The 27247-nt window shown below is 37.6% G+C and overlaps 1 protein-coding gene across 1 annotated transcript; it reads left to right on the forward strand.

The window, feature by feature from the left end:
* Positions 1-315: 315 nt before the first annotated feature.
* Positions 316-21890, forward strand: LOC107602557 (teneurin-3-like). Its single transcript, XM_016295084.1, has 5 exons — positions 316-642; positions 16025-16430; positions 19453-19713; positions 21232-21319; positions 21836-21890. Exons 2-5 carry the CDS (start codon positions 16151-16153, stop codon positions 21888-21890), a joined length of 684 nt encoding a protein of 227 aa, XP_016150570.1. The 5' UTR covers positions 316-642; positions 16025-16150.
* The last annotated feature ends 5357 nt before the right edge of the window (positions 21891-27247 follow it).

Below are 27247 nucleotides of genomic sequence, written 5' to 3' on the forward strand. Positions count from 1 at the left end.
GCATAAACCAATAAATCCCAAAGCAGAATAAGAGGGTTAATAAAACAAGTACGTAATTGTCGTTAGAAGTCTGTGATACCAGTAAGTTTCCATCCATTTATGAAGATTAAGGTTCTTGTGGAAAATGCACACTTAAATATAAATAAGAATGAAAAAGAAAGCAAGGTTTGTGCAGTTCTTGTCGCATTCCGCGATGCTCTGGGTCCTCGTGCTGTTAATGACACGGTCTCACTAGTATCGCGCGGATCCCGCGCAAACGACCCGTCCTCTCATCAGCACCGCAGCGCGCGCACACACAGGGAGACCAGAGGAGTGGTACAGTCCTTGGCTCCGTCACATGTGTTTCTGACACAGCTAGAACTAACGCTTCTGGACTTTGTGCCTCTGGGTTCGCCGGGTCCAGGTCGTTGTCTCGTAATTTAGACCGTGTGTGTGGCTGGTCGTTTGCGGAGGAATTTCCCCGCGCTCGAGAGCACTCAGTGTGTGAGAGACGCGGGAAGGCGTGACTGCGGGAAATTTATCGTCCTAACCGTTATTTTACCTCACCTTACAGCTGCTGCTTTTAATAAGTTTGGATACCTACTGTAAAGTTTTTATTCATCTCGTTCCACTACAATGGGGATCTAAGCTGAATTTTACGAGGTAAGATATTATATGAGTCACATTAGAGTCAGGTTACTTTTGTTTAATGACTTGTTAGTAATAGCAGTCGGTTAACGTGTATGTTGGGGACTTATACAGAGATACCACTGTTTTTTAAAGAAATAAATGTACAGCCTTTCAAGTAGGCTAGGGAGTATTTTATTGACCCGTTTGCAGCTGTAATTTGCAAGTTGAAATCCTCGGCGTCCTCATACACTTCAATGGCATTGAATTCCGCCCAGCTGTACAGGAAATAGCCAGGCACAAATTTACAGCATTTTGCAACCTTGGGATTAGCATTATATTGGAAAACGTGAATAGGATAGTTTCGGAGTGGACTGAGGAGCTGTCCTACGCCCCACAGCCTCTTTCTGTACTTGACATGCCATGTAAATGTTTGCAAATGTAATCGAGTGAATAAAAACATGGTCCGGATCAGGGGCGTCGCTAGGGCTAAACATTCGGGGCTCGAGCCCCGAATGATTTTAATCTAGCCCCGATTAAAAAAGGCTTAAATCGAGTTTTTAGTAGCCTAATGTTCAGAGGAAATGTGAGAAATTAGAAATTAAGTAAATGTTGATTGTTTTAGTTGGCCACTGTCGCTGTTTACAGTAAGCGATTTTGACTGACATCTCTCTCTCCACTCACTCACTCACTCACTCGCTCATTCACCACGTGACTTAATCCTAAACTATTTTACAGCCCTTGAGGGTCAGCAGTTCCAGCTGTGAGCGGTCATTTAGTGCATTGCGTCGTCTACATACATGGCTTAGGCGAACAATGGGCCAGAAGAGACTCAACCATTAGGCTGTTCTGTCAATTGAAAAAGGAATTCTCAGCACTATAAACACTAGCATGGTAATTGACCGTTTTGCTCAAGTCAAGTCTCGGAGATACTCTCTGATGATTCCACCCTCAAAGAAATAGAGAACACAGAAAGATAGATTGTAAAGAAGGATAAAAAAGACACCAAGAGCATGAAGTAGACAAGATACAAGCAGCAAGACAGATGAGAGTTATGAGAGATGAGAGAACAATAAGAGAAGGGAGGAGAGGCTGTAAAAAGAAAGAAAGAATGAGACAGTAGTGCTAGCATAAATGAGAAATGAAATAAGAGGTGCAAGTATAATATAGATTATTGTAAAATAATAATTAAAAAACATGTACATGGCACTGTTTCACACACAAGTTGTAAAAGAGAACATTTTGTGGAGTACCTGTGTGAGAGAAAAAGTAATGAATTTAATGAGCACCTTTTTAGTAACAAAACTGTGAAATGATGGGAGGAGTCAGAAAAAATATGGGACTGAATGAAATTGTATAAAGTTGCATATTATTTTTGTTAATTTGTGTTTATTATTAAACTATTACATAAAAAGGTTCTTGCAAAACACGTTTTTCTTGCTTACCCCTCCCCCCTAATTAGCCCCTTGACATGCCATGTAAGTGTTTGCAAATGTAATCGAGTGAATACGCCCCTGGTCCGGATTATGGAGGTAAGGTTACCTTAGGGCTTGAACTTCCCCAAAGAAAGTCAAAAGGTTGGGGTGGTCTTAAAAAAGGTCTCAATAGAGTTTTTAGTAGCCTAATGATACGAAGTTCGACATGGGACAAGTTAGTATGCACATATTTTGCCAACTGTAGTGAACAAAACCTGCAGTTTTGGGCAGTAGGCCGATTTTTAATTTTAATTTTTAACTTTCTTTAAGATACATATTACAAAAACGTCACAAAACATTTGGTGTTGTGTTTAAAAAGGTTTGGATTTGCTGTGTTTTTCTCTCTGATTGGTGCCACTAGCACAGTTAGCTAAACATCAAGTTACGAACTCCTTCGCGAGGCAGTTTCCACAGACTGAGCTTCATAAATACCCTTTTGGGTAATTTATCATACGCATACAATATTAAAATATTTCCTTTAAATAACCATCTGTTTAAAGTCATTGTAGGTGTAATTAGCACATTAAAGAAAAATCTTATTCAAATTTGGATGACCAGAAATGTTAGACTACGGCGATTTGAATACTTACGTGTTACTTCCACAGTAGGTTATCGTATTTATTTAAATCCGTCATTCCTATCGTGCAGTTTCACCTCGCTGACCTGATGCTGGACTCGCACAGGCTCAAGAGCCTTTAGAATCATCGATGAAACATGATAACGAGATCTCGATTACAATTACAAGACACGAGCATTACAAGCATCATTTTAATGTTCCCTTTCTGTCTTCAAAACCAGATTGCACTGGTCTAGTTAATCTGATCCTTGGTTTTTAGGCTCCTTAAAGAGGCCAGTCCATACGAGTAACTGAACCGTTCATTTGCGAGTCCAATTAAACAAGGTCGCAGTTACATTATTGTCTCAGATTACTTATACATGGATATGAGCATATCACTAATTGAGCTCATTTGTCATCAAGGGCACTGGTGGCACAAAGCGATTTACAAGACAAAACATCATCAAATCAGTTCAACAAAGCTTATAATAATGGACACTCATTATAGACTCAGATACAGATTATTGAACAGTTACCAAGTAAGGTATGACTAAAATTGATTTTCAAAGCTTTTTTCATTAGCATTGATTTATTCAAACCGATTCCGTTTCATTTCTTTTGTAACGCTGACAACTCCTTAATCTGTCTCATAAAATACATATTGTGATCGAAACCTCAGTTTCCACATATAATTCCACATATCCATATTTTATCCCAAAAGGCTTTTGCATGGTATGAAAAGCTAGAAGTCACTGTGATACAACATGGCGGAACGAAAGAAGCACAACATCAGGATTTGTTGTGACGAAAAGGTACTCAGAGTAGAGGCCTGCCATTTTGATTTGTGCTCTGATTATCTCGATCATGATACAGAAACAGTGTGTAGGCTAGTTGATTCTTACATTCACATTCTCTGGATCCATAGATTCACACTCTTTTGACATGTTGAGAATAAGACAATGACGCATTGAAGCCCAACAAATTCTCAGCCAGTTCATGTTATGATTTTACAGTTTTTGTGGCACGTTGAAAATAGAGGTCACATTGTGAACATAGACCCTTGATTGCAGAGAAAACACATGGCTGCATCATCCCCTGATTAGGGAAGAGCACACACATTGCCTGGTTGGGGGCTGAAAAAGGGAAGAGAGTGAGGGAAAAAAACTAAGCGAGAGATAAAAAACTAAATGAAAGGTCACCCATGTCAGTTGCTTATTTAGAAGATATTGTCTCTCTCATGTATCACATATTCAGGCAAAAAGAGAGTGTCATAGCCTTTTACCTTATATCAAACGGTTCAGATAACACTCAGGGCAACTAAAAAAGAAGAGAGCAGAAGTCAAGCTTCAATGAAATGAAAGGTTGCATTCAGCCCTGCTTCATGCTTCATAAATCATGTGGCCCTCTTATTTAGTGTGTTTACTGCGGAGTAAAAAACTCAATTAGTGCTTTAATATGCTGCACCATCAAGAACAATTTATGACATCTTAAAATAACAAATGTTTGCAGAACTAAATCATAATGGCAGGCCTCTTATATAATGTTACTGTAGTCAGTCTATTCTTTCCTTGTTATTTCTCCAGTCTTTCCATCTGTAAATGATAATTTTATGCGTTCTGCTTGTTTGAAAAATGCTCTGAAGCACTAGTCAATTCTACAGTGACATTTTTGGTAGTTTATTGAGTACGAAATTCCTGGTCACTTCTTTCAATATTTGTTTATTTGCTTGAGCACTCCTGGTGAAGGTGCTTTTTTAGTCCAGCGCAGAGAGAGATAGAGTGTATAAGACTGTGTGTGTCTACGAAAGTAGTTCAGCCATCAGTGCCTATTTCAACAGTGCTAAGCAAACAGGCACAGGTTAATGTACCCTGACAAACACACACTGCCAGCACGCCAGCCTTTGCGTATCACATTTACACTATATTTATTTTGCATAATCACAGTGGACAGACCCGATCTCTGTCGGCTTAACATTGTCCAGGTTATCACAGCCTGTAAAGGATTAATCAGATTTATCGTCTACACACATTTATTGTCCCCATATGCCATATTTTTTAAAATGTGGAGGATTTGAAAATGGTCTTTGGCTGAAATCCATTTATAGCATTTGCATAAGATTTATCTGTTTTTAGCCATTACATGCTTCGACTAACAAGCACACAAATAAATGCTATAACAAACAAGTAAGCCAAAAAGCCGGGCACAAATACATCTTGCTCAATATTTGCTTAAAGCAACAAAGTTTAACACCTCAGAGAATTAAAGGCTAATCAATTTAAAGTCACTATGGAATCAGAGATTTTGTACTCTTTGCCAGCAGTTGCAGTTACAGGATCCAACGGCCAAATTGACATCTGATTTCCCTCGTGAACTCCAGCACTTTACACCAAGACTCCAAGACTTTACACATATTGATTACTCTTTAAACTGGTGTCATTTAAAATTGGCTTGCCATTAAAGCTGGAGTGGAGGACAAATCAGGATTTCAAAAAATGCAGCGACACAAACACATGCAAAGTAAGTCTCAAAGGACTGGACTGTTTCAGCAAGAGCAAGTGTTTTTGATGGATATATGGACTGAATACCGGTCCTTTAATGAATAAGGTGTTGCAATGAAGTTGGCATGTAGTGTTTTAAATTAGGCACTTGGTTTGTTGTTAAAGGCATGCTTGAAATTGAATCTATGTAATTTGTAATATGGGAGATTTTTTTCCCTTTTTGCTAGCATTGTTGTATATCAAATCTACTTTTATTAGCTAAAAACCAGGCATATTTCAATGTGAGACAAACTGAAATAAATGTCAGCCAAGGTCTCTTGTGCATTGTGCCTCTGTGTGCTTATTAGCACTGAATTGTGATGGATTGCTACCTGCAGCATCTGTCTTTACATGACACTTTACATGATTTTACAAGAGCCAGTGGTGTGATGTATTGCTATTGCATTTGTATCTCAATTTTCTGTCTCTGTAGCATCTAGAAAGTGGCTGTGCATTTCTGGTCATGTATTTTGTTTCACCCTAAGGGATAAGAACATTGTGGATTGTGATTGTGTGTATGTGCGTGAGCTGCTACAAGTCACAGACATTCTCTGTGTGCTATAGATGTCCTAAAGTCCATGACAGACTTGGCTGCCTGCAGTACACTTTTCCAACCTCCATAACATCCTTGTTACTTTTCCTATCAGTCTTAAATTCTCTCTCGTTCTCTTTTTCTCACTCCCCCCACATCTTCACCCGCCCTCCCACACCCCCCGCACCACTCTCCAATTTGCTGTGGAGCTCTCTTGCCTGCCTCCTGCTGTGTTGGAGGCAGCCTATGATTTGCCACAGGCAGGAAGTGCGCTGACCAGGCAATGAAACTCGCCAGTATCCTTCTTCCAAACTGCCTCAGCTCTGGAACCAAGGGATTTACATTAATGTCCTGCAGAGATGACAGTCAAAAGCTAATGCTATATATGAGAACAAAAAATGAAGATAAAAATGGTAACGGGTATAATATGAGAAATGAGTTAGGAGATGCATATGGCACAAATCATATTCTGTAATGAAATTAAATTGATGATTTTTTAAAAATACAGTTTAGGATGGAGTGCATTAATTTGGATTAGGATGTCTAGTGCGGTGTGATTAGGTTTGTTTGCTGCTGAATACTTGAAAAACAGCTAAGAGGAAAAGCCAATGTCACTTTATAATTTGAGGTGAAAACAATTTCAGGTGATTACTGACAAAAATGTTCCTTAAAAAAGTAATCAAAATCCGCCATGTTGAAATCAAAGTTATTTTCCCTTCAATCTTCATCTTGATATCAAGTCAAGGCAAATTGGTTTGTTCATTTGCTTTCCTCTGCTGTCACCGCATTTGCTCAATACTGCTGAATGATTTCACCTGAGGTTTCCCCTGTCAGTTCTCTCTTTTCATTTAACTTATCAAGTGAATGAAAACTTGGTAAGTCATCTTTAAATTTATGTAACCACAAAATGTTGCATTCTGTACAGTCTATGCATTTAGATTTACAAGACACTGTGTTTATCTAAAAACCTCCATCACTTCTCAAGGGAACACTGTTGTCCATAATGCTAGCAATCAAGATGTTTTTCATTCTTGTAAACATTGTTGATCTATATTTAGGGCCCTGTGATTTCTGTGATACAGAAAACGTGGACGGAATCACGGAATCCAGTCATAAAATGGAATTTACTGTATAACGCAGAATGTCACAGAATTTGCCAAATTTTGGATGAATAAATCAAAAGTATGTTTGTTCAATGTGATATGGAATAGTGTCTGTGAATATTAAGCTGCAAAAATACAATTTAAATTTGAATACTGCATGTTCTGCGCGTCTCTGTATGAGTGACTGGCGCAGACGCATCGTTTCGTTTACTACATACATACTGAAGAACACGTGGCACTCAGTGTTTTCCGCCTCTGCCTCTGAAATTTGAGAAAAAATAAAACGCATTTCATAGGGGCCTATATATTGAATGCATATGCATTGAATGTATGTGGATATGTGTGAAAGTATGGATAAAAGTACTGTTTTCTGTTTCTGCATGTTTCTGGATATATTCATACGCATTATATATCCAGAAACATACACAAACAGAAAACGGTACTTTTATCCATTATATATCCATTATGTGAGCCCAAGTTTATTTGTACAACACACTTTCTGCACGCTGGTAATTTCAGTTTTGCTTTAAATAAATGATTTTAGGCTTACCACTACAATTTATGTTTGCTTTATAATTGAGATTTTTTCATTCCTGTTCTATTTTGAATAGATTTGTTGTGGAGTGAGGGGAACTAAAATACAAGTAGTGTTTATATTGTTTGTAAATGGTAACATTTCTGTAAATTGTAAATTTGACAGATATTTTAGATCATTTCTGAATGTAATAATGTGACTTATTTTTTTTTCTGTCAACAATGCATTTTTGTCCAGGCTGACTTAAATGCATGCGTACTGAATGCATGTATATATTCATAAACATGCACAAATATGATTTTCTCCCTCCTATGATGAAACTCTTATGAATCATAAAGCTGCAGAAGTTATCTTCAGAACTGAGGGCGTAAGAAAAAAAAAGCCCATGGCAGTGCCGTGTGAGACATTTCAGTAAAATGTATTTTTAATAAGAACCTGTGATTGCTGTATTCTGATATTGAGTGTGCTATCATGACCTATACAACCTCGGCGCCCACCTCTTCAAATGCTGACATGAGTAGAATTGTAAAAGTTTTGCTTGATAATTTTAAGGCCCATGCCAAAACACGTTTTCATGTAGAAATTGCCCATTTAATTGGAAGTGCAGTAATTAAAACACTTCTTCAAAACAGCCATTGAGGACGTCGTCATCTTGCAAGAGGACTTTTGTGCATTATTATGTAGGCTAATTTAAGAAAATACTGGGTGTCTTATTGGTCTTAAAGCAATAATTCGGGATCACTCAAACCATTTAGTTATCTCTAAAGAAGCTGCACATCCTAGTCGATGTTTTTAGTCAGAATATCAGACATAACCATTAATGCTCTAAATTAAATCTGACCGGCAAACCTCTTACTCCAAACGCGTCCAAGAAAAGCACAGCCTTGAGGTCATGAATACTGAAAAAGAGGAACACAAGTGGATGTGTCTTCCTCCAGGCCTGTGCACATCTGTGTCTTCTGCGTTGCATCTCCACCGTGATGCGGGGGTGGTGAAAATGACGACCCCCAGACAATAGTGGCACTATCCCAGGGTGCAGCAGTGTAGTGTGGGAACAGGCACCGGCTAATGGAAGCGTGCCCTTGTTTCCCATCTGTATTTTTTCTTCCCGTTGTCTCACAGCGAGCGAGTGGCTGGGCTGGGCTCAGGGAGAGCAGTGCAGCACATGAATTATGCAAAGCTGTCAAAGCAAGCTATTGTCGGTGGTGGCGGCCACACTAAAGCTCAGAACGGGCTGAGCGGGGGGCGGCGGCGATGGAGGGGAGGGGTTCTGTATTTCTTTGGGCTATGTGCACTTAGTATCCTGGAGCGAACTTTAGTGGCTGGTTGCGGACTTTGGAGGCTGATTTGAAAGATTTGGGCAGGAGGATTAAAGAAAGGCTTCCAGACGGGAGAGTAAGGAAGTGAAATGATGGAGGAGGATGCTGCTGATGCAGACATAAAAATTATTTTGATTCAATTAAAGTGTAATGCATCCTAATGAGATGCTAACGCTGGAGAAACCGACTTATATCTTCACCTTTACTGTTTGCGGAATGGTGGGTGTTAAATGAATTCTTAATCTTAATCTTAATGTGGGAAGTTATAAAATGTATGCTTGTGCAGTTCTATATAATCATAGGCATGAATAAACAATGCAGCCGCCATGGATGTTAACAACAGTGCGGTGCCATCTGGGTACTCTGTCACAGAGAGAGCTCTTACAGACTACCACCAAGAATTTATTATGTACACCGTACTAAATAATGAGCAGGATTACTCACTGTCCGTATGGTGAAACATGCCATTAATGACCACTAGAGCATTTTCTAGAAATTGGAGAGCTAAGTAGCAGCTTACTGTATCAGGTTGTTTTATTTCATGCATTTTGTTCGCAGCAGCCCTCTACCAATAGGCAACCCATTTGGAGTGATGTTAAGTTGCATCAGGTAAATTTATAAATCAGGAAATTGCAGATTTAACTCTGGATGTTTGCTCCATTCTCAGGTTTCTGTCTGACTCAGATAAGCCTATTTGGACCTGCGAGACACTGTTTTGTTATAGCGAGTGCTACAAAAAGAGAAAATACAGCAAAGATTATTTGATGAGATTATATGTGAGACTATAAGCATATATTGAGAGCATCATATTTTTTCCACTCTGTTTTGGTCCTATTTCTCCTCTCCAGAGTTTCTAGATTGAGTTTAATCTCTTTCATTTTCACATTTTTACTGTCTGTAATAAAATAAGATATGAGTCTATAACTCTGTTACAATTAAATACGACAATATATTTGTATAAAATAGAGTCTTCAATAATAAGCAGAGTGCCCAAAAAGTTTACTTTACACTCTTAAAAATAAAGGTTTAAAAAGAGAGTTTTCACAACGATGCTGTAGAACAAAGAACCTTTCAGTGAACAGTTCTTAAAAGGATCATTTTTTTTGTCTTAGTGTGAAGAACATTTTAAAGACTCTTAAGAACCTTTGGCAACTATATTAAAGATTCTTAATTAAAACCTTCTGTTTTCTGTATATGAAGCCCTTTTTCTTTGCATTTAAATTGTCTGATCTTTTTTATTGGCCTATTTGTCATTGTTTTTGAGAAATGTTTATGCAAACAGTTACACTGTATTGCAGCATGCTTCTGAAGATACATACATCAGCCTCTTAGAAGTTTACTCAAAGTTACTTTTTACTAAGGATGATTGTGTGCAATGTTCCGGTTGAAAAGCTTGTTAGTTATCCTATCTGCTGGCACTCTGAGCTGGAGTTTTTACAGCCAGACCATCTCCCCCTTGGCCTTCTCTCACCAAGCTACCATCCCATGCCTCACTGGATGAGCAGCTTTAAAGCAAATTTATATACTCCAGAGAAGTAACTGGATACTGTTAAAGTTTGTGGTCTCTTTAAAAAGCCTATATTTGATCTATTTCCAGCAATATGTTTCCATACCAAAATAGTCGAAACAAGCAGAAGAGTCATAGTGCTGTGATGACTAACCCATTTGCCTGGAAGTTTGCTTATTAGGTAGGATACATCATTATTTCTTATAGTTACTTTTCATATTTATGTCATGAATTCTTAATTATCCTTAGGTTACAGTTTGAATAGGAACAAAATTAGTTAACAAAATTAAACTGATGTTTAGGATATGGAAGGTGATGTTAAAGAAGTTTAGAGGAATGATGGCGAGAAATTATGGAGGTTAAGCAAATGAATGCATATGGGATACATACCGTAGATTAGTTCTTTTAGAAGAAGATTTTCAAGGATGCACGTAAATTGCTTTTGCTGCTAAATATGATGCAACAATGAAAAGAAAATAATAAGGCTGAACCATAGCGCGCCCATAAAAATGCTGCAGTTTCAGATGATGAAAATACATGAGAAATGTACTGCTTGGGTGTGAAAAGGTTGATAAGATGGATCTGGGGTTAACGAAGTGAGATGAAGATAGGAAGGCGGGCACACAACATCTGGATGGTAGTACTAAGCTTGGAGGCTGACATTGCTATGATGATCATTATTTATGGAGTTTGGGGTCAGAGGTGGAATCCGATATCCGCAGCTAGTCCCAATGAAATGTAATTACAGAACAAAGAGACTTGCTGTAGATGTGCACTTTCAGCCATCAGACCCACACTCTCACACCAGCCGCAGAATACGCAATGTGCTTCAGGTAAGAAAGATGGGTCATGAAGGTTGCCACTAATTTATTTAACTATGGGTGACTGCATTGGTTGAAAGTCATGGTGCCTTATTTGGCGGTGCTCTCAGTTATTGTGAATCCATTAGGTGTGGACAAACATCACATACAGCTTTCCAGAACAGGATAAACCCAGACAGATCATTCAGAATAATTCTGATATTTTTTGATTGACAATGCAAATTTTGAAACAAACAACAACAAATGGATTTCAGAGAGGTTGCAAAGTGATACCCCAATAATTCGGACTGCTTTATTATTATTATTTAGTGCATGTAAACAGGCTGTTATGTCAAACATTAGGCTAAATGTTTTTTTTTTTTAATCACTGTTGATAACGTCTTTGCTCAGTCTTGAGAATTTCCACCCTCTGACCTTAAACCAGTAATGAACTCCTATATTTAAAGTGGCAGATGGAATGGGATAAATGCCATTATTTCTATTAAATAAATACTAATATAAGAATACGTTTTTTTTTTTTTTTTTTTTTACAAATCGTAGTGTGATCATGTTGTTTTTACTAGGTGCCGTTTAGGTGACTCAGGATTTACACATGGTTTTTTATTGAAAGGTGAAGAATCACCATCATGCCTTTCTTGTCAAACTCAAATGATCATATCATATTCTATCTTAAGGACACACCAAGCCGACTTCAAAGAACTAGCGGCGACGAAAGCCAACGGTGTTGTTGCCTCACGTCGGCAGCGTCAGGCCAAAAAGCTGTGCTCGAACACATCGCACAGACTACAGCCGATGGCAAACTAACACGTGCGTTCTGCGCATGCGTGAGAGGATTTAACTGTCTATATCAGCAGCTATCAATAGTATATATTTGTCATTCAAAAGGAGAAACCGAAACAAAGATACAGTGGGTACGGAAAGTATTCAGACCCCCTTAAATTTTTCACTCTTTGTTATATTGCAGCCATTTGCTAAAATCATTTAAGTTAATTTTTTTTCCTCATTAATGTACACACAGCACCCCATATTGACAGAAAAACACAGAATTGTTGACATTTTTGCAGATTTATTAAAAAAGAAAAACTGAAATATCACATGGTCCTAAGTATTCAGAGCCTTTGCTCAGTATTTAGTAGAAGCACCCTTTTGATCTAATACAGCCATGAGTCTTTTTGGGAAAGATGCAACAAGTTTTTCACACCTGGATTTGGGGATCCTCTGCCATTCCTCCTTGCAGATCCTCTCCAGTTCTGTCAGGTTGGATGGTAAACATTGGTGGACAGCCATTTTTAGGTCTCAATTGGGTTTAAGTCAGGGCTCTGGCTGGGCCATTCAAGAACAGTCACAGAGTTGTTGTGAAGCCACTCCTTCGTTATTTGCTTAGGGTCATTGTCTTGTTGGAAGATAAACCTTCGGCCCAGTCTGAGGTCCCGAGCACTCTGGAGAAGGTTTTCGTCCAGGATATCCCTGTACTTGGCCGCATTCATCTTTCCCTCAATTCCAACCAGTCGTCCTGTCCCTGCAGCTGAAAAACACCCCCACAGCAGGATGCTGCCACCACCATGCTTCACTGCTGGGACTGTATTGGACAGGTGATGAGCAGTGCCTGGTTTTCCCCACACATACCGCTTAGAATTAAGGCCAAAAAGTTCTATCTTGGTCTCATCAGACCACAGAATCTTATTTCTCACCATCTTGGAGTCCTCCATGCGGGCTTTCATGTGTCTTGCACTGAGGAGAGGCTTCCGTCAGGCCACTCTGCCATAAAGCCCCGACTGGTGGAGGGCTGCAGTGATGGTTGACTTTCTACAACTTTCCCCCATGAGTGAAAAATTTAAGGGGGTCTGAATACTTTCCGTACCCACTGTATATGAGATAAACGCAGATATGCGAAACGTCAACAAAGTATCGCTTGCTTACCATTTTGAATATCAGTAACGTTGATAACTTTAATCATTTTAAGAGGCTCATGTTGTTATGAAAACATTCGCGTATTAGAATGATTTGGAAAGATCACGTAACATTTAAACAGCCTTCTGTCTGTACCGCCTTCATTTACGTGCTTGTTTTCATCACTTTCGCTTTAATTCTCAGGCGCTGACTCGTTCGCTAAACTGAACATCCAATCAGAGCTCTCACTCGCGCCGACGATCCTGACGGCCCCGTTGAATCGGGCAAACTGACGTTGGCGGCAACGTGAGCCCGACGAGAGCCGACGAGTGGAACACACCAAACAAACTAGCCCGACCGTGTCCCGGCCTTTACTGGACAGCACTGATTCACTGACAGCAACATTTTTATTCAGAGATGTCTAAGTGGTGTATTTAAAAAAGATATCATGAATGTATTTTAGATTTTATTTACATTTTGTATTCTTAAATGTCTTATATATTTTTTTTTAGCAGTCATTTTGTGACTACTGCTATAAACTTTGTACTTGACATGAAAATAGCATTTCTGCTGACCAAACAAACAAACAAAAACAAAAAAAAATTCAGTCCTGAGCTTTGAAAAATACATTAAAGAGATTGAAAGATGTCTGAATTAAATGAAATGTCTGTCCTCATTTCCTGAAAGATTCTTTGGCAAACCCAATTTTTTTTTCTATGGCATTGCTATGAAAACCTGCTTTTCAAAATTTGTATTTTTTAAAAATGTGTACAGCTTTCCTTCTCTAATTTTTATTTTTGAATAAACTATCACTTTACCTTAAAATTAAAATGTTTTATTTGCTTTTCATTTGGCAGATCATTTATGACTGTAGTCTGTTTTTTTCTGTTTTGTTGGTCATCTAAAGTGCCCGAGGTCATGATCCACTTTCATTCTCACCTTTCTTCAGTTACGCCAGATGGTCGGGCATCTGATTTAGTGAAACCGTTGCCATTAGATCATCGTAAGTGAGGTATAGTCAAGTGACATCTTCTTGCCTGGTTGCCTCTTGCTACAGTATAGTTCCCATTGGCCTCGCTGTTCACTGCTGAGTCTTTGCTTTTCAATGGCCCCATGGGTCAGTGCCCATCTGAGCATGATATGACCGCCAGAGCTCTACTGTGATTTATATCTCTGCTTCTCATTCCTTCTAAACTTTTGTAAGCGGGTGATTCCTAGCCTATATTTGCTAAAACTCATGCCAACAAATTTTTTTTTTGGTGTCCTTGATGGAAAGGTTTAATATTTCTAACCAAGCTCTGGATGATTGAAGGAAATTTAGGAGCACAATTTCATTAGTAATTTATTTCAGTGCATTTGATTGCTCACTAATCAGCCATCATTCTTTTTGTCTTGGAAATTAATCCGATGATAGTCTTACAGACTCTGAGACCAGTTTTAAGGGCGTTTAAGGCTAGACCAGTATGTCTGAGCCTCCCTTGCTCCTGGCTAATCTAAATTGATCCGAATACGGGGGCCGTGTTACCCGAGGATAACTCAGTGGGTGCTGTCCAATGCAATGAAGGCTAGAGGGTTTCTGCTGGTGTGTTCAACCGGCCTACTGCGCCTTTGCGCAACATCGCACTCACACAAGAGAATCAAATGACCAGTGCTATAAAGAGAGCTACATTTAATTTATCTGGCTGAAATACTGTCTAATAAACTATAGCTCACTCTCTCTTTCTGACAGGAACATTTTGATACTGGCGCATCATTTATTTTACCCCAATCGTATCCCATTACTGTGGCCGTATGCAGTAATGCTGACCTAGTCTCCTCTGTTTCCTCCTACAGTGTTTTATTATCCTCATTGTTTCTCTTGTCCTCTTTATACTGCTTTAAACTGACAGTGGGGTCTCTAGGCAAATGCGTCCTGCACTTGTGTCTGTGTGTCGACTGTTCCACTAGATAAGATAGACGACACTCGAGAAGAAGGACTGGAATATCCTTAAACTCACACACCAGTGAAACTCAACCAATTCTCTAGAGCTTTGTCGAACAATTTGGGCACAAACCTCCCAGGAAACCTACTAAAGGCTTACCAGTATGTGAAGATCTCTCATGACAAAGCCAGTGCAATGAAAGCGAGCATTTTCAGTATCACTTCGTTTGACTTTGCCTTTGCTGGAAAACACAGACGTTTTCTTTCTGTGGAGGACTGAGGTGAATTCTGTTTCAACATGCTTGAATGAAAGAAATAGTTCACAGAGTCATTAAAATTTTGACTTTCCTCTGTGGTACACGATAGAAGATAACTAAAGATTTTTGTTTTTAAGTAATTTAAAAAAAAAATAATTAAGTAATAATATAACAATACAAATATAATAAAACAATTAAATGAATTTTGGTGAATTTTGGACCTGATTGACTTTCATTGTATTGACAAAAACAGTTCTTCTTTTCGAACGAAATGATATTTTATGAATATTATACAGTGTGTGTATATATATATATATATATATATATATATATATATATATATATATACACAGATTTATTCTAAAATACAATACAATGTACACATATAATATAATATAATATATATAATATATTTTGGGAGAAAAACATTTATTAAAGTTTCCTTTTTTATATTGTGCTTAATAGATAAATATTGAGAATGTAAATGCAAAAAAAGTAGGCGCTTACAAACCTCGAGATTAATTATATGGTTTAACAGTATTATCAGAAAAATACTAGTCGCTGCGCCCATTCTAAAATACAATACAATGTACACATATAATATAATATAATATATATAATATATTTTGGGAGAAAAACATTTATTAAAGTTTCCTTTTTTATATTGTGCTTAATAGATAAATATTGAGAATGTAAATGCAAAAAAAGTAGGCGCTTACAAACCTCGAGATTAATTATATGGTTTAACAGTATTATCAGAAAAATACTAGTCGCTGCGCCCCCTCTTACTTTATCTTTGTGACTAATTGTCCTTTAAAGGCTATACAAGGAACACGATGAACTAAGCAGGAGCGACATCTCGCTAGGGCTTTGTTTCAGCATTCTACTTGTCTTCTCTTTCTTATTTTGCTGCCTACTTTACCCGTTTCTTTCTCTCTCTAAGCAGTGTTTTTTGTGTCTCTAAGCAGGTGGGAGTGGAACTTAGAGTGGAGAAAGGTGCGGAGACAGACCGACAGCTGGAAAGAAGCAAACTAGAACAGACAGCAGCAAGAGAGAAGCGTAGAAGAGGAGGAACACAGCATGAATGTAGCATGGAGGTGAAGGAGCGTCGGCCTTACTGCTCTCTCTCTCGGAGCAGGAGAGAACGAGGGAGAGACTGGGAGAGGGAAGGAGACAGAGAGGAGGGGGAGGGCTACAGGGAGGGTCCCGGCAACCGCCATCACACCGGCTCATCCTCCGTCCTTACCCAGAAGTCCTATAGCTCCAGTGAGACGCTGAAGGCCTTTGATCAACACCCATCCACCCAGGGGCTTTATGGGCATCGCATGCCAGACATGGTGCCAAGGGACACTGAGGAATACAGAGCTCCAGGTAAGTGCTCTTTAACATTCACCATATGGACAGGAGACTCTGGAGTCCTTCAGGCTTGCAAATGTGATGTTTTTTAAAACCAACAAGGAAAAGAAAAACAGGCGTTTGAAATGCTAAAAACAAAACAAAAAAATAAGAAATGCAGTATACAGCACACAGCTGAATAAACATGTATCTATTGACATAAATTCACTCTAAAAAGATTTTATGGTATATAAAAATTATTTTGCATCAGATTTTTCAGCTTGCACAATCTAATATTGTAATGAGAATCTTTCTAAATTAAATAAGTCCATTATAGCATACTGGGATATATGACCGGTCAGTAACGTGACCTAACTTCACCTTGACCTCTAACCCAAAAAGGAGCTAAATCTTCAGATTTAATTCAATTTTATCCAGAAATAAATCCCATGTCCTTGACAAAACATTCTAGACCATAAAGAGAAGACATTATTTTCCAAGTACATTTTAGGTCAAAGATCATTTCATAAAGTTTGCCTTAATTGGATATGCAATAGAATCCACACAGAAAAACAGCCATTATTAAAAATAATAATAATTATAATAATGAAAAAATATGTTTTATTTAAAGAAATTAAAGCAAGCAGTTTTTATTTTATTGTTTTGCTGTTCAATAAAACACATATGCAGGCATTATTTCTACAATAAAACAAATGATGAAAGAAAAAGAATAAAATAAGTCTTTAATATCACTATGGTTGCAAAATTGTTACCAGATATGTATGCTTTCAATCCTGGATATAATTTTATTTTATTGTTTTAGATTTTTATTTTTTTTGTGTTTTCCCTCTCTTTTTCTTATTAACATCAATTACATACAATATAACATGGGCAGCTAATTCTTTATAACTCTTAAAGGAACTACATTGCAGACCATTTACTGTTCAATGAACACATTTCTCCAAATCAATAAAAGTCTGATTGTATGGGTTGCAAAAAGCAATTTAACAGCTGTGTTGCACTGTGAACCAACACCTACTTTTTATTTCTTCAATATCTTGAATACCTTTTATATACTGTAGACCAAGCCGCAAAAATAGTAGAAGTTGTTTTTTTGCAAAGCACTAATTATCTAGAAATGTAAGCCCTTTAATGACATTTTAATTAGATTAATTATGATTTCAGCCTGTCATTGAACAGTCTAAATGAAAGTATTTTCAATCAACACAGAACAGTTAGCCAAAACACTTTTGTTAGACAGCTGTATTCAGGTTGGGCACCTTCATTTTCATTTCATTTTGAAATTTTATAAAGCCCACCAGACACTCATTTGCTGATTATTCACAAACTATTCAAACAATTTTATAAATATTTGATGGTTTATCATGATAAGACACTTTTTAAGTGGAAGGGTAGGATACTGCTCATTCAAATTTAATTTCATTAGAAATACACTTAGTTGGTTAATTGTGCTTTATAGTGTGCTCCATAACCTTAGGCTGTTACACTTAAGGGGATGTCTTTAATTAGCAGCCGTGTTTGTGCCTGATCGGCACAAAAGCTGAAGGAGAGAGATCTTGCCTGTATTCATGATACAAATGTTCTGTCATTTTATTTTAATCACAGCCTGGCTAAATCGTGGCACTTTGCCCTGCATTGGCTTCCACAGTTTGCAGTATTTCAAAATGTGTATTTCAGATAATGCCCTCGTGTGGTAATTAATGTCAGCACTTGTGTTGAGTTATTTTGTTTCGTATCTATGAGTGTACTCATAATTTAAATTCTGGTGTATTCATTTTCATGTGTCACCTACTCTGTGGGCTTTTAGTCATAAACCACTCAGCATATGCTAGCAGGTACAGGAATATGGTTTTAAAAGCAGAGCTGAAGGAAGTAGAGGGGTGGTGAGTCTCAAGGTGAATTTCAATCTGAAGTGGAACCGTTTCTATTTTGTACTGTGTAGTAAATCCTCAGATTTTCTTGTGTTGGAAGAGGTAGAGCTTACCCTCATTCAGATTCAGCTGAACAGATATTCACGCTGAAACAGAAAAGAAGATCGTAAATCATAAAAAGATAATTCATTTAGTTAGTGAAATAAACCTATACAGCAAATAATGCACACTGTTAAGAATCAAATATCAATGAATTATAAAATACTAGACTTTTTTAATAGGCTCTTTTTGCCTTTTTTATTTTGAGTAGGTATGATTTTATTTCTACATATTTTTTAATGAACATAAATGAAAACATGAAAATAGTATAACAGAAATGTTAACGAAAAAATGAAAGTATATTTCTGATGCTGTGTTAAAACAAGCACGTAAAAGAGACTCCCCAAGTCCAACTAAACATTATTTTTAATCTCAAAATGTGCCCATAATTAGGTAATCAATATTATATTTTGTTCTGCCAAAACTGTCTGAATGTTACTGTTACTTATTAGTTTCGCTTGGTTTGTCATTTTATATACTGAGTAAAAATGTATTGATAAGGCTAATTCTGTTTGTGATGTTATTCTTTTGAACAAAGGCCACTTTAAATTGATAACTCACTGTTATCGAAATTCATATTTCTCTATGAAAAGGTAGCAATAAATATCAAGGAAAATGTGCAACATGCAAAAAAGGTTTATTTAATAGTTTTCTCTTTTTCACTTTTCATAGTTTATTTTTTGCAGTTTACTTATTTTGTGTTTTCTTAAAACATCAAATCAATCTTTGCATTGGTAGGGAGAACAAAAACACAGATGTATCAAAAACACAGATCTTCAAAATAAATGAAAAAAATGATATATATTCATTCCCTGCTTAGAAAGAATAGTCACCACAGAAATGACAAACGTGAACTTGGGAACATAAAACTGCTGTTGTTTTTGCAGCATCTTTATTTAAATGCTTTAAATATCTAAATATAAAAGTGGATATACTGCAAGAGTTTGAATGCAAGTTTAAATAATTAAATAGTGTGTGCGTGTATTTTCAGCAAGTTCACAGTTATTTTGTGTATTACTTTTTATGCATACACTCTCTGTATTAAGTATGCACTTTTAATCTTGCAGGCCAGAGTCTGTCACTGAGGCAGCTTGGGATATGCGGCCCTGGTCCTCGCCGTGGTCTGAGCTTCTGCGCTGAGACCGGACTCAGTCATCATACACAGCTCAGCGGAGCAGACCCTATCCTGAATGCAGGGGGCATTTCTCCCGACTGCGCCATGCTATGGGTTAAGGCACACAGACGGGACTCGCAGCTGTCCAGCCGGTCCAACTCTGTTTTAACACTCACAGACACAGAGCAGGGCAACAAATCGGATCAGGAGAATGGTAAGTCCACCTGTGTTTTATTCTCAGTAGTAACCTCACTTTGAGCAAAATTCCCCAATAGTAAATGTTGGTGATGTAAAAACTGCAAAAATGGGAAAATACCCCTGAGCAAGTCAAGGCAAAGTCACCTTGAGTCACTCAAGGGCAAGGATGTAATTGGTTATAGCTAACAATCGGTAGCCAATGACTGGTTGAAGTGACAGTATTAATGGATCGACTGGTTACATTTGCAGCCTAAGGGGCATGGTGGGAGTTATAGGCATTTCAGAGAAAATAACATAATTTCCTGAAGATTATGAGCAAACGATGCAGAGAACTGTTAGACACTTCCTCTGGGTCTGTGCCGAATCGTAGATGGCTTTGTTAAAATCACTCATATTCGTGCGCAGATCCACAGGGTGTTGCTGGGCCTGCGAACAAACGCTACGGTGGATGAAGAGGGGCCCACTGGTTTGAAGTGCAAATTGGTGTGCGTTGGAATCCTTAATGCCTTACGGATTAGGGAATGCGTTTGAAAAAGCAAATTGTCTATATATGAAATACATGCATGTCAAAGCACATACATCTGTATTTTAATTTGATTTTTTTTTTCTGAGGACGCATAAATAGCTTTTTTCCTGCAGTGAGCATGGTGGACAAAGTTTATTTGCTGTTGTTGTGATGTGTCTAGTTGGTTTTGCTTTCAAAGGAAAAAACTGAATAGTCTGTGCCAAGCTCTTTTTTTATTATTCACATTCATACATTCTCTACTGAGTTATTGCAGCATATGCAAGGTAAGTAGGGGAAAAAAGAAAGTAAAGATTTAAAAATTCTTCTGCCATGCAGTAGATATTTTTAAGGATATGGGCATTTGTTGCAGAAAATGTTGCTTTAAAAGAGAAAAGGGAAAAATAGGGGAGTGTAATCCTACTCATTTCTAATGGAGGATCTGTAGTGTCTCATGTTCAGCGTTCACGGCATTGATCAAAGGAAACCGCATCTGAAATGCACACACTCAATTTACATGTCACATTAGACACTATTTACTGCTGCTGCCTCCTCGTTTGGTGTGATATAATGTTTAATATAATGCAATAATTCACTCTTGAGAAGCTCTTGTCAGTTTAGTTTAGAATATGTACACTAAAGGATAAACCAAGTAATATAGCGCTATTTAAGTTCACTAACATTTAATATTTAAATTTCAAGCAGAAGGATGCAAAAATCTGAGTCCACTTTAAAAACCTGGGATATAAAATCTAATTTAATAGTGGAAATAATATGTTATTATATGTATACTTTGCAATGAAATTTTTTTTATTTTTTATTATAAAAATGACGAAATCATTTCACTGGTAGTCTCATACTTTTGAAACCCATTGTGTGTGAAATTTGTTCCTTGTGTAGGAAACTTGTGTATAAGGCTAAAAAATAGCCTGGCAAAAGTTATACGAAATGTTTGATTCAGACATGCAGGTGAGTAGTATTTGACCAGCATATTCAAAGCCATTTTTCTTCTTTTTCTTTGCTGTGGATTAGGTCTGGGACTTGGTCCGTTTGAGTCAAAATATAATGATGTAGCTGAGAGCGGGCTGTCTGCTTCACAGCACTCCATTAAGAGAATGAGGTCAAGTTTCTCTGCACAGTCGTTCAGCTTCTGTATCTCTCCCCATCTTTCCCGAAATCTCTCCAGTCTGCTATGCAAAATACGCTAAAGCTGTATTATAGCACTGTGCTCTATGTATCCAGTCTCCTCCAGAGGGACTAGTCATTATTATATAAAGTTATAGACGACTCTGGAGAGTGACTATGCTTATTTATTAGTCAGTCGGGTGTTAAAATGTAAAAAGGGCATTTTTCATTAATGATTAGTCTACATTTTGTACAGTCAGTGTTTGATGTATTTCTAGGGTTTCACAGTTTGTGGTCTTAGGGTAGAGCAACCCTTTAAAACTTTAGTGGTACATAATGCTACAGATATTTTAATAAAATGAAATGATAAAATGGCTTTATAAATATGATGCAAACAGATTGATTTGTCTGTATTCCAGAATCTCTTACAGTAGGACTCTCTCTGTGAAGAATTCATGCAAATGTGACACAATGTGTGATTTACTGTAACAATTAAGCTGCACTTTTAAAGGTGTGGGACGAGTTTCCACAGAGACCTCATTGAGGCTGACTGTAAATTGTTCTGAGATGGATCTTTGGCAACCCATATGAAGCAAGGTCTGAATTTCAGCGTATATCTTTTCCTATTGAAGCAATTTCTTTGTTTGTTTGTTTGTGCAAATTATGCACTAACATAGAGGTGAAAATTAGCAGATTCGTCCACATAGATGAACAAATGAAAATCAGTTTTTAGATTAAAATCTGTCATACTGTAATTCCAGAATCACTGTGGATGAATCAACAATACCACATTCTTGTTGTTTCCCCTTGACGTCATAAAACCAATCACTTTCATTATAATCAACAAAACTGACTGCACCTCAACAATGTTGACTGCACAGCATGCTGTTGCAACGGTTTTTGGTTTTCTTTCGGTTTTGTTGCATTGGGTTGCACCGTTTGCTTGCGGTGTATACACTGTGTTGCACGGTACCTTTGAAAAGAAAGCAGCAGCAGTAAAAATGCTGTGGGTAATGCTCTCAGAGCCGCTCAGCTGCAGGGTGAAAAGCACTGCTCAAAACATTATCCTTATAGCACACCTGTTAGACTTCCATCTCCATCTCTCTCTAAAATAATATTTAATGATATTTCTCTGTCTTGTGTATCTAGTAGTTCTGCCTTTGTTTGCAATAAATTAAATAAATAGGCCATTGGCAGATCCATATGTCATAGATCATTATCTATCTTCATTACTCATTTAGCAGCAATGACCCCTTTCTCAGATTTATTTATCTGCTATGATTTTCGGGTACATTGTCAGCTTCTGACATTTTGATTGTCCTTTACAACCTGTGTAAGCAATTATTAAAAGTCAGTTTGTATCTGCAGGGTCGACTATATAAATGTAAGACAGCACATATTGCATCACACTGAGAAAAAAATGGACATAAAAAGGACCATAATGCTTTATGGGAGTATTTACGGAATATTATACATTTATTCACATTCATTATGAATATAAAAAGTAAATAGACCATATTTATTTAGTGTTTTATGAGGATTTTTTCAAAATTGTCAAATTGTCTGTAAATAAATACATAAATAAAACATATTTATTATAAATTATTCTATATTATAAATTATTTATTTACAGATCTAATCATGAAAACTAAATGCATTTTGGCTGTTTAGATATGTAAACTTCACCATGTCACATATGGAGATTTGGGAGCCTTGTAATCCATGCGTGAACAAGCAATCATGGATGGAACACGTGGACTGAGCAATCTCAAAGCTCAAATACTAATGGGGAGAAAGCATTCAACAGAATTTTGCTTCCGCATATTATCATTGCATATAGCAGAGGAATAGTAGTTTGGATTTCGATCTGTTTTGCACATATGCATGTGGCCAGTATGTAAGTGAATTGTGCACATGCCCAATTGGATACCAATTGATCAAGACGCTTGAAGTGACCAAGTATAAATACTCCCTTATGGGTACTTCTCCTGTTCACAGTGAATAAAGTCATCCTTATATTAGGCATTTAAAGGGATAGCTCACCCAAAAATGAAAAGTGCCATCGTTTACTCCATTTTCCCCTAATGTTCTCATGTTCTTCCAAATTTCCTCTGAAGCACATAAAAGAAGATATTTAAAAAAATAGTTTTGTTTTCAGATTCTGTATCTTCAGTCAGGTCTTTATATCAGAAGAAGATATTTTGAACAATACACATTCAATGCACAGGTTTGGATTGACTTGAGGGTGTGTAAACATTGAGAATTTTCATTTTTGGGTGAACTATCCCTTTAAGTAGGAAATCCACCTCTCTTTTGACATAAATATAACCCCTGTAGAGCGTCGTATATCAGAATTTGTTTTAGCTATAAACCATATTCATTGCTGGTATCATTTAAGATGATCCATTTTTAATGAAGCGCTTGAAGATATATCTCACAGTCTGAGATCTAGCGGCTCAAGGAACATCCAAACAAGGCTTCTTTCAAAATAGGCAATAAAACAATATTTCAGTGGTGCTGCTGTTGTAAATATGTACAATTTTTTGCTTTCTCTAAGCTTCAACTGGATGTTCATGTGAAAGTGTTTCTCTCTGATATTCATTTGGATCTTGTACTTCATACAAACTTTTATGATGGAGGAAAAATTATATTTTCATCCAGGAACATAAAAGCGAAAAAGTAAGAAGTTCTTGTTCTGAATAAAACACTTTATTATCAGACAAGGCCAGTCAGTGAGTTGAAAGATTATATTCATGACTAAGTGAACGTGTGCATATTTAAACGAGCTATAAAGGGAATTAATTAAGGTTGGAGACTTACTTACTAAGTGAACCTTCAAGCAAGACCTCCCACATACAAAACATTGTCGTCAAAACAAGAGATCCAACATATGAGCCAGGTTTGGTTTCAAAGTTAGAAGAACTTTTTTCCCTTAAAGGAACTTTAGCTAATTTGTATTCCTGTAAGGCATGTTAGAAGCCTCTACAGTGTGGCCAAGAAAGACATAGTGACAAAAGTCATCACTGTGAACAAAAGTTAGAGAAGCTCTTCGTTTGGCCAGGAAATAGCCTGGAAACCCAGCTGCCCCCTGCTTTTGTCTGGCCTGGTCGCTATTATCAGAGGATAAATGACCCCTATCAGGATCTTCAGTGCCTGTGAAGCTTTCTCTCTGTCTTTCTTTCTCTCTTCCTTGTGTGTGTGGGTGTTTGCACTGTGTTTTCACATGAGAGGAGTGTATATAGGCTCCGTGTGTGTATACGTTCTCACCCCCTAAGGCCAATGAGGGATGCGGTCTCAGTTCTTAAACATCATTATAAGATCAGAGATTCCTCTCTGATCTTATAATGATGTTTAAGAACTGAGACCGCATTTCCCTTGTGCACTGTAATATCTGCTCCACATTTCCATTTAGCGCACTGATGGAGAATCCGTTGCTAATGCACGTTATCTATATCAACTATAGCGATTTGGAATGGTGGGAAATCGCTCTATTGAAATGCATATCATAACAGACTACCAGGAAAAACTTCTTCGCACTCCCAGAGGGGCAGCCAGAAGCAGGTTTGGGTATGTGCGTCCATGTAGGCCGTCCCTCACCCGTCGGCAGGATGCTTAACCAACCATCTGTCACGTCTGCGAACATTTCCCCGCCTCTCTTTATGACATCAAGGTGTTTGCTCCATTGATCATTGCAGACACCAAGGCCAGCTTGTTTTCCATATGCATTTCCACTTTTCCACAACAATGCCCAGAATGTCCAGGAGTGTACAACCATCTGTGGCAGCTAAGAGATTGAATGAGTCTCTCTCGCAATGTAAAACATTTTTTGGATACAATCTCAACATGGCCAGCAAGCCATTCAAGTGTAGTTTTCACAGGGTTTTTCTTTTTTTTTCTGTAGGCAAACTTCAAACGGAAAGGCTGATGAGCCCTGTGTTTGATGCATTCTCATTACTCTGGGTGGCAGGAGAGTTTGGTCTGATGGTCTAAGTACAGAGTGATACGAGCGAAACAGGTCACACGGAGTGCCAGTGCAGCTTTAGCTTCATAAGCAGCACACAGACTGATAGAGATAATTACTATGTGTCAAATTGTCTCTTGGTCTGTTCTGCTTTTTTTATTACAGTTCAGCAAGAGGGCTTCACCTTAAAGGTTACAGTCTATAGCTATATATATAATGCAATTGATCGGCTTATAGCAGGATTAGGTTTTGATGGCCTAAAAAAAGATGACGCGCTTGTGCGATTCTTCAAAAGGCTTTTTCTGTATCCCACAACACAGATGGAGGGTGTCTTTATCTGGGCTTTAGGGTTTTTGGAAAGTGTTGCTCTCCAATTGATCAAGACGCTTGAAGTGACCAAGTATAAATACTCCCTTATGGGTACTTCTCCTGTTCACAGTGAATAAAGTCATCCTTATATTAGGCATTTAAAGGGATAGCTCACCCAAAAATGAAAAGTGCCATCGTTTACTCCATTTTCCCCTAATGTTCTCATGTTCTTCCAAATTTCCTCTGAAGCACATAAAAGAAGATATTTAAAAAAATAGTTTTGTTTTCAGATTCTGTATCTTCAGTCAGGTCTTTATATCAGAAGAAGATATTTTGAACAATGCACATTCAATGCACAGGTTTGGATTGACTTGAGGGTGTGTAAACATTGAGAATTTTCATTTTTGGGTGAACTATCCCTTTAAGTAGGAAATCCACCTCTCTTTTGACATAAATATAACCCCTGTAGAGCGTCGTATATCAGAATCTGTTTTAGCTATAAACCATATTCATTGCTGGTATCATTTAAGATGATCCATTTTTAATGAAGCGCTTGAAGATATATCTCACAGTCTGAGATCTAGCGGCTCAAGGAACATCCAAACAAGGCTTCTTTCAAAATAGGCAATAAAACAATATTTCAGTGGTGCTGCTGTTGTAAATATGTACAATTTTTTGCTTTCTCTAAGCTTCAACTGGATGTTCATGTGAAAGTGTTTCTCTCTGATATTCATTTGGATCTTGTACTTCATACAAACTTTTATGATGGAGGAAAAATTATATTTTCATCCAGGAACATAAAAGCGAAAAAGTAAGAAGTTCTTGTTCTGAATAAAACACTTTATTATCAGACAAGGCCAGTCAGTGAGTTGAAAGATTATATTCATGACTAAGTGAACGTGTGCATATTTAAACGAGCTATAAAGGGAATTAATTAAGGTTGGAGACTTACTTACTAAGTGAACCTTCAAGCAAGACCTCCCACATACAAAACATTGTCGTCAAAACAAGAGATCCAACATATGAGCCAGGTTTGGTTTCAAAGTTAGAAGAACTTTTTTCCCTTAAAGGAACTTTAGCTAATTTGTATTCCTGTAAGGCATGTTAGAAGCCTCTACAGTGTGGCCAAGAAAGACATAGTGACAAAAGTCATCACTGTGAACAAAAGTTAGAGAAGCTCTTCGTTTGGCCAGGAAATAGCCTGGAAACCCAGCTGCCCCCTGCTTTTGTCTGGCCTGGTCGCTATTATCAGAGGATAAATGACCCCTATCAGGATCTTCAGTGCCTGTGAAGCTTTCTCTCTGTCTTTCTTTCTCTCTTCCTTGTGTGTGTGGGTGTTTGCACTGTGTTTTCACATGAGAGGAGTGTATATAGGCTCCGTGTGTGTATACGTTCTCACCCCCTAAGGCCAATGAGGGATGCGGTCTCAGTTCTTAAACATCATTATAAGATCAGAGAGGAATCTCTGATCTTATAATGATGTTTAAGAACTGAGACCGCATTTCCCTTGTGCACTGTAATATCTGCTCCACATTTCCATTTAGCGCACTGATGGAGAATCCGTTGCTAATGCACGTTATCTATATCAACTATAGCGATTTGGAATGGTGGGAAATCGCTCTATTGAAATGCATATCATAACAGACTACCAGG

Source organism: Sinocyclocheilus grahami, unplaced genomic scaffold (genome assembly GCF_001515645.1).
Source record: "Sinocyclocheilus grahami isolate Dianchi unplaced genomic scaffold, SAMN03320097.WGS_v1.1 scaffold330.1, whole genome shotgun sequence".
Lineage (NCBI taxonomy): Eukaryota > Metazoa > Chordata > Actinopteri > Cypriniformes > Cyprinidae > Sinocyclocheilus > Sinocyclocheilus grahami.